Raw genomic sequence first — 19,070 nt, 5'->3', positions numbered from 1 at the left:
TTCATTCAGGTAATACATTTTACAACCAAACACATTATTACGCCATATAGCACTACTACAAAGTATGGCATTACCCTTTTTTTGGACATATACATTACTTTATACATTAAATAAGCTATCATCGTCCAGTTTATGAATGTGTGTACCAAGGGCGTAGGTTTAGGGGGGGACGCTAGGTAGTCCCAATCAATATTTTGAGATGACAAATTTGTCCCCACCAATATTTAGCAAGCTCCTTTGAACTGCTATTTTGATATTTGCGCTGCATTTGGATCTTTGCGCTCCTATTTGGATCGATTCCAACGGCCAGGACGACGACGGTACAAGATACGCCGTAATTTGATTGGCGGCGGGGTATCTGACAGGCAGGCTACACGCGCGGGCCGGGACTACTTTTTGTGCTTGCACTCACTGGCAGCGAGCGGGTGGTGTGTGTGTGCTGTGTGCGCGTGACGACGCCGACGGTAAGTTACCAGGGCTGTCTCTCTGCCTGCCATATATAAAGGCCAGAGTAAAATATTTTAATATTTCGTTTTTTTGCCCCTTTTTGTACTTTGTAGATCAGCTATGTCACCCAAGAAGAAGAAAGGGGACATACGAAGCTTTTTCATAAAGCAGAGTGTAAGTAGGCAAAAATAACTAGCCACACAAATAACTAGCAGTAGTAGCTGACCAGGCTTTCAAATGCAGATTCTACTGTGGAAAACTGGTGATCCTGGTTACCCAGGATATTGTTACAGTTAAACCTAGCTTCTGCAATCTTTCAAGGTTAGGAGCATTAATTAGGGGTGTGCAGCACGGATAGACTCATAGAAGTCATGATAGAATGCTACCTTAGCAAGTCACTGAATGTTAATTAGCCTACCTTAACTTAGAATCTTGCAGTCATAAACAGTGGATCATCTGAGACATTTTTCGTTTCTACATTCTGTTTATGTAGCTAATGTATTTGTGAGTGTAGCTTGCTAGACACATGTGCTGGAAAAACATGTTGGCAATGTTAAAAAGGCAAAAGTTAACACTGTTGGTTATTCAAATATAATGAATCATTATTTGATTGATAATATCCAAATAACAATATCTGGTAGGAGGGTTAAACTTGCTAGCCATAGGATATCAGCCACAGAATTTATGTTAAATAAAATGTTTGGTTGTTCAGCATTACACAGTCTCAGGTTTTTATTTTTTAAGAGTGCATTTTTGAGATTATACAGTTATACTAGCTCTTTATTGACAGTATACAGGATGGTGTATCGGGGTCAGGATAGAATATAAAGAGATAAAGTAGATGTCCCCACCAAAGCTTAGACCAAACCTACGCCCATGGTGTGTACACACACAATGTATTCTCGGTGTTGTAGTGTCGGTATTGCGCAGTGGCGTGCGAACTCGACTTGAAAACGAATGCCTTTGCCTGCCTTATTAGACTCAGTTAACCAGTTTAAAGATGCTTTCATAAATATAGCCTACATTTAAATACATTTTGGAGAACAGACAGAAGAAGATCCGTGCATTTGATCGTTGTTTATGTTGGGCATGACATGACTGCGAGCACATGTGCAGAGTTTTAACACTTTCTAATCTGTCAATGGTTCCCATCCCTTGAATGCAAAACTCCATAGAGTCACTTTATTCCTACATTGTCTAATAATCCAAATGTAGTTGTATAAGTTACTATACTATTATACAAACCAAAGGACAGCCAATGGTTTTCAGGCTATAGATATACAGAAATAATGTTTGTCTCTTCTGTTTTTGTTGCAAAGATAGCTTATCTAATTATGATAATAATAGTCATTTAAATGAAAAAAAAAATCTAAATAATATCATGTTACATATACAGTATATATATATATATATATATATATATATATATATGCCTATGTGTAAAGTAACTAGTAACTAACTACTTGAGTAGTTTTTTCATTGGATACTTTTTTACTCTTACTCAAGTAACTTTTAAGATTATTACTTTTACTTTTACTTTGAGTAAATATTTCTATAAGTACTTGTACTTTTACTTGAGTACAGTTTTTGGATACTCTACCCACCTCTGGGTTTGAAGAGAAGACAAGGAATAACTCAGTGACTAGCTGAACAAACGAAACAACATGAAAAGCAATAAGCCAGAGGGACAAAAAAAAAAAAAAAAAAAAAACGGAAGCACACACACCCACTGTCAAGATCATAGGCTAAAGGACAGAAAGTCACTGGAGTAAAAGTTAATAGGAAAAAAATAATTAACCAAACAAAATTCACGATATAGGCAACAAAGCTTTGTGATGTTCCATTGTTTGATACTGAGCATGCGTACAGAGTCAATTTCAGAGCTAATTTAGCTTTTCGGTGTTGAAACTTAACTATAGTGCCGGTCTGCCGTCCATTCAGGCCTGATGAAGGATGGATTCTCAGATGCTTGTCAAGGAGGCTGAAAACGAGTGAAGATAAATGAGAGAAAAGAAGAGTCAGGCGACCCATGCAAACCGAGAGCGGAACACCTCTATCACCCAACCATCCATCAACCGCCCTGACACATGAGCACACACAACACACACACCATCTAAATGCAGCAATACAAGACAGAGCGTGCACGTGAAAGTGTGTGTGTGGCGACAGAAGTGGGCAGAGAAAGTTTCTCACTCCATAAAGTTACTAATATGATTTTGCAGAAGGAGAGAGAACAAGAGTGTGTTCCCAGTGGATTGAAACGGATAGACATATGCCAGAACAGGATCAGATTGCAGGACAAAGTCATTTAGAGTTTATCGGGTACACACACAGTTTTTTTTTTTCTGAAAGGAGGAACACTGCTCATAAGATCATGTCTCTGAAAGAGTTCAGCTGGACAGCAACAAAGCCACAAACAAAAGGTCCAGCAGCCACAAACCCTCATTGGCCTGCAGAGCTCCCATGGTGCTCTTTGATGTTAAGTTGTCCTGGCCCTGTCCTCTTTTCACAGCGCATCCACACTTGGCCAGTCATGAATATCCAAGAGTTCAGCCCCTTACAGGATTATCCCCTCTTTCTTTAACCGCTCAAACATTCCTAATGCACATCTTTCTATCTATCTTACACTCCTTTGAGTCTCTTTTCTTTCTCTCTATTTCTCTGCTCCATCTGTCTTAGTCTCTTTCAGTAAACACATTGACTCTTTCAGTAAACACATTGATCCAGGCTGTATGAGAGTGCATTGGCTTTAAATCATAGACTTGTAGGTGCACACAGCACCCCAGCTCATGACCTGCAAACACAACACACAGGCGCTCTGCACTGGCTGTCTCTCTCACTCTCACTCCCAAAAGCCCAATAGTACTAGTTGCAACAGAGACAATTTCAAAAACGTTTCTGGTAACGCTTTGGATTACAGCCCTGAAAGTATACTGTGTAATTAAGAGGAATTTACAGTGTAACTTTCTGTAATTATTGTGTACATATAAAGTACTTAGATGTAAGTATAACAACCAGGAGAAATAAAAAAAATATTTATACTGTAAGTATCATAGAACTAAGGGTACTTATTCTACTATTATGATACAACAATCTTACATTTGGGAGCAATTTAGCAAGAACATACACTGCGTACCTTTTTGTAATAATTGTGTACCAAGGCAATACATAGGCTTTTTAAAAATGACAGGGTACATATCTATGCATTTATTTTTAAAATATATATATATATATATATTTTTTTTATATATATAGCAAAAGTGCAGATGTGGTTACAGGGTAAGTGGTGCTTGTATAATAAATAAAGGTTTCCGAGTCAGTGATATAAGATTGTGTGTATGCATTTTTATTGTACTTACCCTGTAACTACATGGAACAAGAGGGTAACAAGCACCACTTTAATTTACAGCCCGCAACGTCACACTTATCCTGTAACTACATGGAACAAGAGGGTAACAAGCACCACTACATGAAACAAGAGTATCTTTCCCCAATATTTAAGCAAAAGTTGCAATAGTTTTCGTTTTCAGTGCACTTTTGTTAAAAAGATTACTTTATAAATGCATAGATATGTACCCTGTAATTTTTAAAAAGCCTAAACATTATGTACTGGTTCACCATTATTTCAAAAAGGTATGTTCTTGCTAAATTGCTCTCAAATGTAAGATTGTTATATCATAATAGTAGAATAAGCACCCTTTAGTTCTTTAATACTTACAGTATAAATAATTGTTTAATTCTCCTGGTTGTTACCCCTTTATTCCCCAAGCTTAAAATATTGTTCCCTTATACTAATATTGTAAGTACGTTATAGGTACACTATAATTACCAAAGGTTACGCTGTAAAATCACTTTAATTACGCAGTACTTTCCGGGCTGTAATCTAAAGCGTTACCACGTTTCTTTCTTTTTTTTACCCAAATGTTCGGTTTAGTCTGTTGGGTCATTTTGCTGGGTTCTTTTTTATTATGTTTACCCAGGTGCTGGGTATAATGTTAAAAATATAATGTACATCACACCAGTGTGATATTCATGTTTTAACAGCAAAAGACTGCTTAACACATTTATTCTCATTCTACACTGAAAAAGTGCTACAAGCGTTGTCTAAATTAAATCAAATTAACATCTAAATTAATTAATTAATGTAAAAAAACAACTAAAACCATTACACACAAAAAAAGTAAAAAGTTAGACAGTTTAAAGTTGCTGTTTTAGCTATACAGTTCTGATAAAGGATTTGCATTTCTGTTTCCTGTCTTGTTGGCCAGTTTTGACCAAAAAAAAGGGGGAGGTAAATCACAAGTGTATGAGAAATAAAGTTTATGCAGCAGAATTTATTGCCCATTTATCCCCGTATAGTTCCAATCAAATTTTTACTAATCAGGCTGATTAATTATGCAATCATCACATGACACTTTCCTAATGAATCTCAATGAACTAAAATAAAAATGTCTTTTACATGAGGACGTCCTCGGCTCCATGGGGTGTGTTACATAAGGAAGAACAGATGATGGAGGGTGAGATAAACACTTGTCCCAGGGGACGTGTGGTCTCATATGGCCACTGTACAGGTTCCTCAAATCATCCGTCTGCTTCTCCTCTAAAATGCACTTCTTGGAATGATTATGTGATAAATGACTGACACTTGCAATAACGATGATGGATCAATGAAACTGAGAGGCCAAGAAACACATTTTAGAATTGAAGGAGACCGAGAGGAACTTTACTTCTCTCCCCATCTCTCTTTCTTGTTACTTTCTTTTGTCCCACAATGCTACACTTCGTTTATTTGCTTATTTTGGCTGTTTCTTTATTTACATTATTTGTGTTTTTCCACCACCTTTGATGCATCACTTCAATCCTCTCCGTCTAATCCTTTGGACTAACAAGGCCCAGTGTTTGCCTCTGAATGGCCCAACATCTGTGCTGAATCAGAGGATTTAAGAATGTTTTAAGATCTGAGTTTAAAGCCATCACACACACACATAAATATTAAACACTAAACACAATCTGTGGAAATGCTATGCATGAGGCTGCTGTAGTTTGGCATGGATACATATTATTCAAAAAGTTTAATTTAGCCTATAAAATAACTTTTTCTAATTGTAACAAAATTGTTACATTATAATGCAACAGATTATGTACATTCAGTTTATTGTCTTTGTCATTTTGTTTAAGTGAACTGATCTGCGAATCATTATTCAGTGGCATAATAAAGTACCCTTGGCTTATATATATATATAGTAGCCTACCCTGATTTGCTTTGAAGTATTTGTCCGTGAATTATTAGTGATGCCTATTAGTATCTGTAAATACAGTCCAATGTGTCAGTAATCAGTGAGTGAGAGGAGACCTTCGTTAAGTTGTTCTCTGTTCAGTGGCTCCGCGGGGGAGGTGCTGCTCTGATTAATTTGGAAACGTGATAGCGTGTAATTCTCATTACCTTTCGAAGTAATTGCATTTTACGCGGAGCAAATGGGCGAGGCGGCTGAAGATTACTAACAAGCAGATGTTAGTGAAGGAAGACAAGACATCAGCAGCCTGTTTGCTTTCATGGAGCTCAATCTGGAGTCGAAATTACTATTACACTGACTGCTACTGAAACTTTTTTTCTTTGAAGCTTGGAAACTTATACGTAAAGATTTGTTTTTGTTCATGAGCCCTTTTTTGTTGAATTTAGACTATTTAGTTGTGTAATGAAGATGTTTTTGAAATGCCCAAAATTCATCTAGGATAAATCGGCAAATAAAATGTGCAAATGAAACAGTATACATAAATAAAATATCTCATAAAATAATCAGTTAACGTGTGTCCATATAAAATAAAAAATGCCTTTTGAATGCCTAATTCAAAATTAATATGGTGAATTATTATAATAATATAATAAAATGCATTTTAAAACAAATAAACAAGTAGCAAATATAAATATTCAAAAGCCAGCTTCACTCCGTATCGTTCCAGCTCAAAAATCCCTTGGAAAACATTGCAACAGAAAGAGCAATCTGCCATCCAGCTGCTGGCGTTTAGTTATGCATTCCACCTAATACTCCTTTATTTATTCCCTCCATCTCGCATCTTCTTTTTCTGTGTATTTTGTGTAGTGCAAGACAGCAAATGCGTTTTTTGCATTCTAAATAAATGATCGTCTCCTTGAGGCTTAAAAACATGAGGGTAATCTTATTTTTCCCAGAATTATGCGCTTCATAAAAGTTAATAAGAAAATCTACAAGGTCTCATTTGGAAAGCTGCCCAAAATTGTTTGCTTTGACAGGTGTTCACAGGTGACATGAGAAGTGAGGAAATAAAGGCGAATTCCACAGCACGATGTCATGGATGAGCCAAATTACGGAAAAGTCATTGTGACACATTCCTTCTATCTCAATCAACTTGTTTTCTATATGACTGTATTTATATTTATATTTAGCCTCAGTCTGTCTGTTTATCAATGATTAGTGTTCACGTTACCGGGTTAAGATACAAATAATTTTCATTTGAACGCAAATGGACAGTGAAGAAAGCATTTTAAGTGCGCAAAAGTTGAGCATACATTTGTTTAATTTCGTTAATTAGAATGCACAATACATTCATATTCTCTCTCTCTTTTGTATTATTACTGATATTTGGTTAAAAAAAAGAAACTTTTCTAGTTTGCCTGTATACATTCTGATAGATAATGCGTAAATCATACATAACTTTTTATAGAAAATGTATTACTTTATAAACTATTAAATTGTAACCTGTGGTATTTAAAATAACTTCTGCCACACAGAGACTGTGGTTTACCGTCTGTCAATAATCTCGGCTCAAGTTATTAAACATTCTCACTCTTTTTAGAACATCTTTGTTCTAGTTTACAATAAATAAATGGTGTCGGTCTGAGCACTCTCGGTTTGTTCTTATCACGAGCGAATAAGTGGTTATTTGTTTCCGAAAAAATGCATACCGTTATCTAAAAATGTAAAAGAAAAGTTTTGAACTTTTTTCGTCAAAATAACTGCGCTGAACTTTATCTTTTTAATTTTCTTTTTTTTTACATTTTAAGTGATAGATAGATAGATAGATAGATAGATAGATAGATAGATAGATAGATAGATAGATAGATAGATAGATAGATAGATAGATAGATAGATAGATAGATAGATAGATATAGTGTTCATGTTTCCTTTCATTTTGAAAGTACTTTGTAGAATATATTTGAGCTTCCCTACTGAAAAAAATATTTGGGTTAATTGATCAAGCACAAACAAGTAAATAAATGCATCAATTTAAAACATTTATTTTACAGTTATGACAAACATTCACCGCACATTAATTTGAAAATACCATCAAAATAAGTAAATAAATATCATTTTGCACTTTATTATAAAAAATAAAAGTTGATAATTTTTCGCATCGGCAATGATGGGTAAGTTTGTGCAGAAAGAAGTAGGCCTAGCCTAAATAAAACCAACAAAGATGGAAAGCCAGAAAACTGAGAAGAAGAAAAAGAGAGAGAGAGAGAGAGAGAGAGAGAGAGAGAGAGAGAGAGAGAGAGAGAGAGAGAGAGAGAGAGAGAGAGAGAGAGAGAGAGAGAGAGAGAGAGAGAGAGAGAGAGAGAGAGAGAGAGAGAGAGAGAGAGAGAGAGAGAGAGAGAGAGAGAGAGAGGTGCATCTTTCCTGTTACAGACAGCGCTTGGCAAATGCATTCTGACCCCGAATATAAACTAGGAAGGTAATATAAAATCTCTCAAACTGTACAAACGCTATCTACATATTTACACAACATTTATCCTATTATGTTTTTCAAAACCTTATGACATTTGAATGTATAATTTCGTTTCGTCTAATAGTAGGCTAATGGCCCATGAAACTATTTAGCCCTCTTTAACTGAGGCATGAATTGGCCGGATTTATTTTATTAACTCTATTTCACATTAAACTTCTTTCTTTATAGCAATCTCAGGATTGAAGGCTAAGAAGAGTACGGTATACCATTTTCACAAACTTCATACACAGAAATGCACATGGATTATCTCTAAAGTGTTAGAAAACTCTATGTTAGTGGCTTTGATTCATTCTTCTTCGCTTCGCTTTAGATCTCGTGCTTTCCAAATTGTTCAGTCATGATAAACACGAGATAATACATTTTTTTTATATATATAAAAGTCTATGGTTCGTTCTCAGAGTTCTGTTATCAAAGTTCAGTACTTTATTTTGAGTCACTGGTCAGTCGTGGCATGCTGACGGTGCTCATACCGGACACATGAGGCGGAGGCACCTGGCACATGCTACACGGACACGGGATCCCGGGACCCCAGTGCTGGAAACCAGCGCCGAGTGGCCCTGAGGTGGATGGTGCCTTGAGGAGTCCGTGATGCGGTCTGACGGCTGAGAGACCCGGGCCGGAGAGAGATGCGGCACTGGAAACTGCTGGTGGTAGCAGAGGATGATGTACCGGGTGAGAGGAATGCGAGACAGCAGCAGGGTGACCAGCTAACGGAGCGGCCGCGTGTGCAAGGGTGCCGCAACCGGACGGGTGGAAACCGGCGTGATGGGCCCCGCTCCCTCCACCGTAGATCTCGCTCACGAGCCGTTTCATCTCCTCCAGCGAGTTGCTCAGCATAAGGATGTAGTTGCGCGCGAGCAGCAAGGTGGCTATTTTGGAGAGCTTGCGCACGGATGGCCCGTGGGCATAGGGCATGACCTCCCGGAGCCCGTCCATGGCGATATTGAGGTCGTGCATGCGCTTCCTCTCGCGGCTGTTGATCTTGAGGCGCATACTCTGCAGTTCGTTCTCGGATAGAAGTTTACGGTCCTTTTTGGAGAGCATCTTCAGAGCCATTGAGTCCTCATCGGCGCTGGAGCTGCCATGCAGATCTGCGCCTCTTAACTCCGGAGGAGAATCGCTCTGCGTGGAGGAGACGGCGCCGGAGAAACCCACGGACTTCTTGACTGCGGACAGGAAGAGATCATCGCCTTCAGGAGAAGAAGGTCTACTGGACACTCGGCTCGTGTCGGAGTCCATGATGTTCAGTGCCCTCGCAGCTTCTCACAGATGTCAATTCCTTTAAAAGAAGGTAATGATTAAAAACAAAAACAAAACAATTTTTTTTTACAATGAAATAAATGTGTTAAGAAATTAAAAACTAAAAGTAAAAAAAAAAGTATTAATATGGTTTAATTAAATGCAATAGAGCAAATTAAGAGTAGCCTAGCCTATGTTCTAGAAATTCATATAAACTCTCCAACTCCAAGTTCCCTAAAGTAAAGCTGTTGAAGTTTGTTACACAGTTTGCGAGTTTAGTGGCGAAAAAGCAAACTAGGCCTATAAAAATATTATTATAAAAACATTTAGAGATTATCTAATAGCTAAATCATATAATAGTAGCATATAAAAAATACTCAACTGAATAATTGGAAGGAGAACTTAATTTAATCATTTAAATCATGCTAGGCGTTTACTAATTGTTGGCTACATTGTTTTTATACTTTTTTTTTTTTTTATAAAAGTCATCAAATCATTGCATTTATTTTCTATATATTCAAACTTACCGGTAGCAGGTGCACGCGCGTGTTGGTGTGTATTGTTGGTGTGTTATTCCAGTTCACTCGTGGACTGTTTGTGTTTGGCACGCCCGAGAGTGACGAGGGTTATTTTATAGTAGGTCCCTCCTCCCCATCACCCGGGGGCAAGTCACCGGGACAATGTCAACGCTTTTCCGACAGCCCGTCAAGAACCAATGAGCTCCAGTGGGTGGGGGTCCGAAAATCTGATGTCATTAGAAAAAAAAAAGAAAAAAAAAAAAGAAAAAAAAACCTGAGGCTTCATTAACTGCATTAGACACACTTCGCATATGGTGCATCCTCACAGTCACAGAACATCGTCGGGTTTAGATTACAGTGAGTCGGTTGAACAAACTGTGCAATCTGCTATTGAGTTGAGTTAGTTAAGTCAGGTGGTGCATGCGTCCACAAGATGGTAAAACTTCAGGGAACTTTGTTTGACAATTTTGTATTGTGTTTCAAGTCCTGTCCTAACTCCAAATGCACTGTACACTGTTGGGAAATTAAATGGCAATAAAAAAATAAAATAAAATAAAATGCACTCAACAAATTAATATTTTCACCAATTAGACTATTTGTAATAAATTGGTATTAAAAAATAATTATAGGCCTACATATTTTTTATAGTAGCCTAAGGTATGGTTAACTCTTCAGCCATTATAGGCAATGTGTGGTGTGAAGATGGATGCCGATGCAAGTTTTTCTTCGTGATCGTGTGTATTTCCCGCGCAGGATTGAGCGCGGTCAGTTGCAGACACTGTTTTGCGGTTTGAATGCGCTCATATTGTTTTAACCCGGTGACCCCATGCGGGCGCCTGGCAGCTGACGGATTTCAGCCGTTAAACGCATTTAAAACGGTAGGAAACGAGCCGTGCAAAATGTTTTTAACGGTTATGATCTGAAACATTTCAATTAGGCCAATATGGACGAACAAAAGTTTTTGTTTGGGGTAGAAGAGGAGGACATAAACATGTATAAACAGCTATAGTGCTAATATTTATGAGAAATTTCTCTTATAGCCTACTTTGGAAATTAATTGAACATATCCATGCATAAACACATATTTGGCGCTATAGGCTGCTATACTAACGTATTTAGATGATGATGATAGATAGATAGATAGATAGATAGATAGATAGATAGATAGATAGATAGATAGATAGATAGATAGATAGATAGATAGATAGATAGATAGATAGATAGATAGATAGATAGATAGATAGATAGATAGATAGATAGATAGATAGATAGATCTTCAAAAGAGTCTGGAAATGTGTTTGTTCATCTATCTGACTCCACAGGTGCAGTTTTAACAGACGCATCAGTGAGTTTAGGAGAGACATCACCAGATCAAGGTCTTTAACATATTTTCACTGAAGCATCTATGAGCTGTTGTTGTTAGGTTGTTTTCCCCGTGCGCACAGTCCCGTCTGTCTGTTTGCTTGTTTACTCTCGTTAAATACGCTTATGCAAATGAGTTGGTTTAAACCGTCGGTGTCGGAGAGAAGTTGCAGTTCAGTTCCTTCATTATGAATTCCGGTAATCTCACTTGTTAAGTGTACCAAAATGGTAATATATGCCGCGACTGTCTGGATTAGAAACGGGGGGACAGAAAGAGCCCTATTGTCGGAGCTGCAGTTTATTCCTCGCGCATATAATTATCTGAAATGTCACCCGGGGAAGAATGCAATGCACACAAATTCACACACACCCACACGACACACACTGACTGACAACTGTCTTGGGAGCAATTACAGAGAGAGAAAGACAGGGGTTGGTCTGCCCTCCATTCATCCCAACTTTGGTAACTGTAGTCCGCCGAGAATGTTGCCAATTAAGACTAATTAAGAGCATCCATGACTGACGTCATTAACTCTTGATTTAGATTACATTGAGGCAATGAAAACGATGTACACTCCTTCTTACAGACCTGCTTAAACAATACTTAAGGCATTAACACTGGCCACATTACAGAGTGATTATAAGCAGCCATGTAAAAGAGCAATGTTCTTAATTGTAAGTTTCTGTGGATCAGTTCATAATGCACATTGTCATTGTTGCAATTGTGATTATTGAATGTAATATGCATAAAATTTACTCTGATGCAAAGTGATGCTTTATTCAGGTTTGGCATGTCTTTTTCAGTTTTATATCGCAAAACATTTCAATTAACCATTTTCCCGAGTTTTGACATATTTGCATTAATGTCGGTTTCCAGGCAGCATTTTACAGCTTATTCAAACTTCACAGTTCAGGTGCAGAGAATTAAATCAACTGAAATGACAGAAATACAGAACTGGCTACATTTTATGTCGTTCAGTCGTTTAATTAAAAGCTATTTGTTTAACACAAACCTTCCCTGCCTCAGAGAAAGAGGGAGAGAGAGAGAAACGTTAGATACAAGAGCTTTTGCCACCTCAGGGTGAATGAATGTTAGCCTGGCTGTTGAGTGTGGAGGGAGACTGAGTGCTAATTTCCGCCTGTTGGCAAATCCTCTTCTTTTCTCATTACCTTTATGAGATAATGATGTGTTTGCGTGTGCATTCCAATAATGAGGTGGGCAGAGGGTGTGTATATGTGTAAAAACTGTTAACCCCAAGAGCTAAATTAGCCAGTGCTGTAACTGCAGTCATACTTAAGTTAATGAATCCAGCTGGAGTTCACTTTCAGCTTTTTTCTGCAAAACCCAAAACTCAACATAAGCACAGTAGTACTTTACTGTTATATCACGGCACTTTTTACTTCTTCAACATTTTCTGCTGTTCTGTTAAACAGAGGTCTTCTTTTTTTTATCCTGTGTCTGTTTGTTTTGCAAAATAAATTAAAATGGGGTCTAAAGTTTAAATGTGAAAATGATTCTATTTTGCATTATTTTTTTAATGGATCCTTTTCACATTTCCGGGGTTCTCAGAAGTGTAAGTCGTCATAGTTGTGTAAAGGTCTATGGTGAATGGAAACTACAACTCAATTTTCTCCCAATAGCACAAAAAAATTAAAAATAAATAAGGGGTGTAACGACGATACCCTCATGTCATGATTCGATACATATCACGATACTGAACTCACTATAGTATTGCGATACTCCAAGACATATGATAAAAGGTTCACAAAAAAAATTACTGGTAATTAAAATGCTATTACATTGGGGGTGTACTGAATAGGCTTGGACTTGGTGCTGGTGACCCAATGCACAGGACAATAGTGACACCAGAATAAAAATATTCATGATTCTGAAAATACAGAAATATGCTTGCACTCTGTCACTGACTAGATATATTTAAAATAATGTAGGCCACTTTTTACTGGTAACATAAGACATTTGGCATTATCAGGACCCATAAATATTCCCCCATAGCATCATTATATTCAACATTATATAGTAGTTTAATGTATACTGACACTAAAACTCTGAAAACTTGAATTTTTTTCTCACACAGTAATTTTTATTTTGGGTGAACTATCCACAATACATATTGTCACTATCCACTAAATATATTGTTGCATTTTTGTATTGCAATATATTGTGACCCGATATATTAATCAGTTACAGTATTACAGAAGAGTCAAATTTGCTGTCACTCTTTCTGCCATTGTATTGGAAACATCCACACAGTGGTGTTACCTAGTTTTCTGAAATGTATTGCCAAGGTAATATAATACAAAGTATTGTGTTATAGATGTACATTACATTTATTTTTTTATTAAAATATAAAAAAATTGATAGAATTGCAATATAACTGTTGAAACGCATTGTGAAAAGGGTCCATTAAAAAATCATTAAATTATGTTATCAGCATTGAAAGTGAAAAATTGAATTGAAAAACTAACATAAATTTAATAATTTAATAGTATTTTTGTCCTCCTTTTACAGTCGAACTGCATGAACTCCACAACTTAAAGCTGGTCATGGTAAAGAAGTTCAAATGATCAGTCACAGATTTGTATAATATTGATAGGTGAAATAGTGCTCAATATTAAATATTTTTTCCCATCGTAACTTACAGTTCAATTGAATTAACTTCTGCACCCTCATCTTGATTCCTTCCCCTCACCATGCATCCAACAGTTTCTTTTCTCACTAAACAGCCTTTTTTCTTCCACAATTATTCCAAACAGTTTTGATTCAGTGTAGCATTGCTTTAATATCAGAAGAAAACTTTCACTCTCACCCTCTACATCTCTCTTTCTCCCTCCGTCTGGGTGGCAGTTGGGCTTATGTTGTGTTGAATGCCAATAGTGAAGAGCAGCATATGTGAGCTAGTCTTAATCCTGCTAATCTTCCCTCCAACTGAAAAAGAAAGAAAAAAGAATGAAAAAAAGAAAACCTTTTCTCTCAAGTTTCTGAGCCCAAATGGCTTTCTAAAGAAAATCAAAACATGCATCTTCTTTCCTTTCTTTCTTCTCATCCATACACCTCATATACATAGTGAATATAAGTGTTGATGGCATTTTTAACATATGGACATCACAAATTTCTGGCTCAATAAACAGTTCCCCCCACCTCTTCCTCTCCCTGCTTTTCTCCTCTATTACAGGAGTGTAAGTTGTTGGGGTCTACACAAGTCTTTTGTCCCTACAACAGCCATTAGTAGGTAATTAAGTCTTAACATAGCCTCTGCTCCCCTGGCTACTATTACACCCTGCTCAAATGGAACGGCTTACAAGCTCCTTTACACGGCTGGACAAATTGAATGGTGCTCATCAGGCTCTGCCTATTATTCCTGCCACCCCATCTGGCTGCCAGCGGATAAAGGGGGATTTGCAAGCGGTGGTGAGGGGCATGCAGACCGCTGTGCTCAGGCTGAGAGCAGGAGAAAGACCAGGGGCTTCACTGGAGAAGAGCCCCCCCTCCCTTTTTAAGGTGCTGCTTCTTTTCAGGAAAAAGCTGTGGGATTTGCTGCAGCCAAATGCTACAAATGTTACCACAACCTGCTCCCCTGATCCTGCAAGAGGGAAAGAAAAAAAAGGAGGGGTGTGTTCTTGTGTGAAGCAGGGGGGATGCTGAGATGGACCCTGAAAATGAGATGATGTCAGTATGGATATTAATCAAGAAAAACATTTTTGTATCTTATGGAATCTGCACCTAAAGAAACACACCAAAAAATCAAATCAATTTTTTCCCCATCATTTACTCACTCTCATAATGAAAAATAAATAAATCATTTGACATTTTTTAATGTCCAGAAAATGAAAATGGAAGTGGTCCAGTGTGTTTTGTAGGAAGAAAAACAGTCTAAACATTTTTCAAAATATATTCTATTGTGTTCCACAGAAGAAAGTCATACAGGATTGGTAAGACATGAAAGTGAGTGATGGCAAAAGTCAGTATTTCAAACATTTAATTGTGCTTTTGGAGTTGTACAGTGCCAATGATACTGAAACCTTTTTCATTAAATTCCTTTTTTTGTGTGTAAAAATGCTACAGTAAGAGCTTGTTAATTGGTTAAATGTGGGTTACCTTACCATTTATCAGTTAAACATTGTAAATGCTTTAACATCACATACACAAAATAATGTAAAATTTACGGTAAAAAAAACAAACAGTAAAAGGACATTCCCAGAAGTCCCTGCATGATGTGTTTTTTGTTTTATATTTTCTGTTATTGCATTATTTTAGTGCCATGTGTGTTACCCTGATGGTGTTTTGTCTTTTTTGGTATGACCCTGTGCACTGTTTATAAGCATGTATTTGCCATGTTTTTTGGACAACTTACGCGGTAATCACTAAGAGATAAAAATAGGAAGGAACCAAAAAGACTGCATATGAAAAACTGAGACAGAGCTCTCGCTCCCAAAAGTCACTTGAAAGAGAGCATTCCTGTACTATTGGTTCCTGGTCCTTCACTCAAACACATGCACTTACCCTCGTGATGTCTAACGAGGGGGCTGGCAGCTTTATTACGAGCATCCCCTCCCACAGGCAGGCTGAAGCAGTAACAGGTTGGGGTTTTGTTTTCAAAGGAGGAGAGTTGTTGTGGTGAGAGCTGCCCTCTGTGTCACCCTTCTGTTCCCCAAGTGCCTGTGTGCTGTTCTATTGTCTCTGCCCAGATTCTTTAGTAGGTATACATCTCTCCATCCCTCCTCTGCATCCCGAACTTTCACAGCAGCCAGGGGTCGAGATCATCTATGTCAGCATTACACTGAATGTTCACCAAAAACCTGAGCATCTTCAAAGAATGGGTGGCACTTCCTGTGGATATTCTGCAGAAAGAAAGAAAGAAAGAAAGAAAGAAAGAAAGAAAGAAAGAAAGAAAGAAAGAAAGAAAGAAAGAAAGAAAGAAAGAAAGAAAGAAAGAAAGAAAGAAAGAAAGAAAGAAAGAAAGAAAGAAAGAAAGAAAACGCTGCATGAAAATCTCCATTACTTTTTAAAGACTTTATTAAAATCTAAGACTTTCCAGGCCTGGAAATGACCTGTTTAAAATGGCCTGATATTTAATATAAATGTGTTCCTGCAACAGCACATTCATTGGTTCAGGAAACACACCCTGAAAAAAATCTACCTAAAAAAAAAAACAAGGTAACTTTTCTTGAGGTAACATCTATATTCAAGTCTAACAATATTTTACAGCACTGAATCAATATAAATGTCCTAACCTAACCCTAACCAACATAAAATATTTTAAATTAATAATATATTTCAATATTTCTTAAGTGTTTTTCAAATGTTTAATTTTCACTGTATTTATTTTTAAACTGTTTATTAAAATTTTATATTTTCATGATTTAATTAAAGCTTTTCAACTACTCAAACCCTGCAGTTCCCTCACGAACCCTCAGGGGTAAGCAAACCCGTTTGGAAAACTTTTCAATACCCGTAGGCTATGCCAACAAAATTAAATGTATAGCTTATATAAGGTAGAAACGGCTCTATACTGATAAATGGCATAATGTTGAATGCATCATGAAATTAAAATGAAGTAATAAAAAAAAGATGAAATATAAAAATGGAATAGAATCTGATTATGGAAAACTCACTCTAGTACACTCATTCGAATAGAATATTCTATATACAATGTTCGCCAAAAATCCACAAGTTCATAAACATTCCCAAATTCCGCTAAAACATAATTCTTCCTTTATTTTGGCAGAGCTCAGTGATCATAATAGTGTTTTGATGTGTCTGTGTGCGACTGTGTTTCGCTGCAGATACGAAGGAATGCCTTTGGGTTTTCTCACCCCTCTGGCAGCGTCGCTCATTCAATTCTTTTGCCATTACGTTGTCATCAAGCCATTTGGCTGCTCTGGCCTCATAAGTGCGGCAGAAGAAAAGAGCTAGTTGATTCAATTAAAGCCATACCAATTCAACTCCACTGAGAGCCAGCCAAGAAGGTTCTTTCAGAGAGAAAGGAGAGGGAGAAAGCGAGGAAGGTAGAGGAAAGCCTTTTATTCCCTCTTGTCTCAGATTTGAGTGCAGATATTTAATGTTGTCTAGGTAGTCTAAATGTGTCTTCCATTGTGCATTTAGTAGTAGTGTTTTTTGCTAAAATGGTTTAGCAAATGCACACATGAAGCAAAAATCATGTTTATGCTTGTGATCTTCATGGTCTGTCTGCATGTGTTGGTCGCAGGGGCCAGCAGTGGCCGTTTGTCACCGTGAATAGGCTCAGGGTGGTTCACATCATTGGGGCATTGAAGGTGTCTCCTCCCCTGTTGTAAAACAAGGGTGTGTGTCACACGGGGACACAGGAGGCATTGTGCTCGTCGCAGGGGCTACCGTACCACCCAGAGTGTTCCCTAAATCTAATCCCCCCAAACACCTCCCCACGACCCTGTCCGGCCCGCGGCCACAACCCCGCCCTGACCACTACCCGCACAGGAGAGCGGGATGGACTGTGAAGGTATAAGTCAGGGATGGACATTGGGGCTCCGATGCGTACGTTTATAGAAAGAAAGAAAGCGTGGGATGAGATTGAGGCCTAGAAGAGGCGAGGGGGCGTGTCTGTGAGTTTCCCCTAACAAGATAGGTCAATGGGATGATTGATGGCTGCAGAAGTGGGAACAAAACAAGGGGAGGTGATAAAAATCAGAAAAGAGGGGAAAGAATGGAGAGGGAACGAGGGTCTTGTATCCGAGTTAGGGACGTCTGTGCGAGTGTGAGAGTGTGTGGGAATATTTACTGCCCCGCAGAAGTGGGCGGCTCTGACTTGTTGCTAATTAGCGGGGAGGCATCTGAGCTCTGTGTACTGTGGGTGTATGGAAATGGCAAGTATGCAGGGGTAGAAGGAATACGACAGGATATTTGGGCGAAAGAATGGCTATGCTGACCACCTAAGATGACCCCCCTCACACACTCGCATATACATACCTAAAGTTACACACCCCTCACTACTTTCCCCCGCCCTCTACAAATTGATGTAAATGAGCAGTGCTTTTAAAATAAAGGCAAATAATTTATGGGCAACTGTCAGTTTCCTGAGTCAGAAACACACACACATACACACACAACCAGCAGGGCTCTTAAACTGAAGAGTTCAGGCTTGTGTTTTTAAGAGGGGTCCCTTGTCATCTGAAGTACTCTGAAGAGGATCTGCAAACTATCGCAAGCAGGGACACGGGCAAACAACACATTAGGACATACATTCATAGGTACAGTATGCCCAACACACAAGCTGTTCCTTATTTACTAGCTTTTACTACCTTATTTACTAGAAATTACTAGCTTTTGTTTCTTGGCGCAGTAAACTGACAACACAGTCTTTAACAATCAGAGTCAGAACTCTGAAAATCTGACCATTTTTATGTCAAAATAAAGGCCTTCTCTTTTTTGTATATTTGAGTAAAAAATAAGAAATACAAAAAAATATATATAAAAAAAAGAGAAAATGACATCACTTTAATTAAGATGGACATCACCAATCCCCTTGGACTGATCTTACCTTTTTCCATTCCTAATTTTGAAGTTTCCATGTTTTGTTCTGATGTTCTGAACCTCCTTCAAATTGTATTTAGAAAATATCAAACAAAAATGACGCCATTAATGTCTGGAACAGGAAAGTTGCTGGTCTTTCAAGGGAAAGAGCTGTGTCCATAAGACACTTGATCCCAGGTTACTCTTAGGAGCATTGTACCTGCAATACAGTA

The 19,070-nt window shown here is 37.8% G+C and overlaps 1 protein-coding gene and 1 long non-coding RNA gene across 2 annotated transcripts; both read right to left on the bottom strand.

The window, feature by feature from the left end:
- Positions 1-8,633: 8,633 nt before the first annotated feature.
- On the bottom strand, positions 8,634-10,088 carry olig2 (oligodendrocyte lineage transcription factor 2). Its single transcript, XM_056232975.1, has 2 exons — positions 9,978-10,088; positions 8,634-9,490 (listed from the first exon to the last, which is right to left on the bottom strand). Exon 2 carries the CDS (start codon positions 9,448-9,450, stop codon positions 8,635-8,637), a length of 816 nt encoding a protein of 271 aa, XP_056088950.1. The 5' UTR covers positions 9,451-9,490; positions 9,978-10,088; the 3' UTR covers position 8,634.
- Positions 10,089-14,073: 3,985 nt separating this feature from the next.
- Positions 14,074-18,598, bottom strand: LOC130069250 (uncharacterized). The gene is made up of 3 exons (XR_008803745.1): positions 18,436-18,598; positions 15,853-16,190; positions 14,074-14,277 (listed from the first exon to the last, which is right to left on the bottom strand). It is a non-coding gene; the product is annotated as an uncharacterized LOC130069250 (long non-coding RNA).
- Positions 18,599-19,070: the final 472 nt, after the last annotated feature.

Source organism: Rhinichthys klamathensis, unplaced genomic scaffold (assembly GCF_029890125.1).
Source record: "Rhinichthys klamathensis goyatoka isolate OS25496 unplaced genomic scaffold, OSU_Roscu_1.1 h1tg000358l_1, whole genome shotgun sequence".
NCBI classification, from domain to species: domain Eukaryota; kingdom Metazoa; phylum Chordata; class Actinopteri; order Cypriniformes; family Leuciscidae; genus Rhinichthys; species Rhinichthys klamathensis.
The sequence above is the reverse complement of the archived record's forward strand: the minus strand, read 5'-3'. Positions and strand labels throughout refer to the sequence as shown.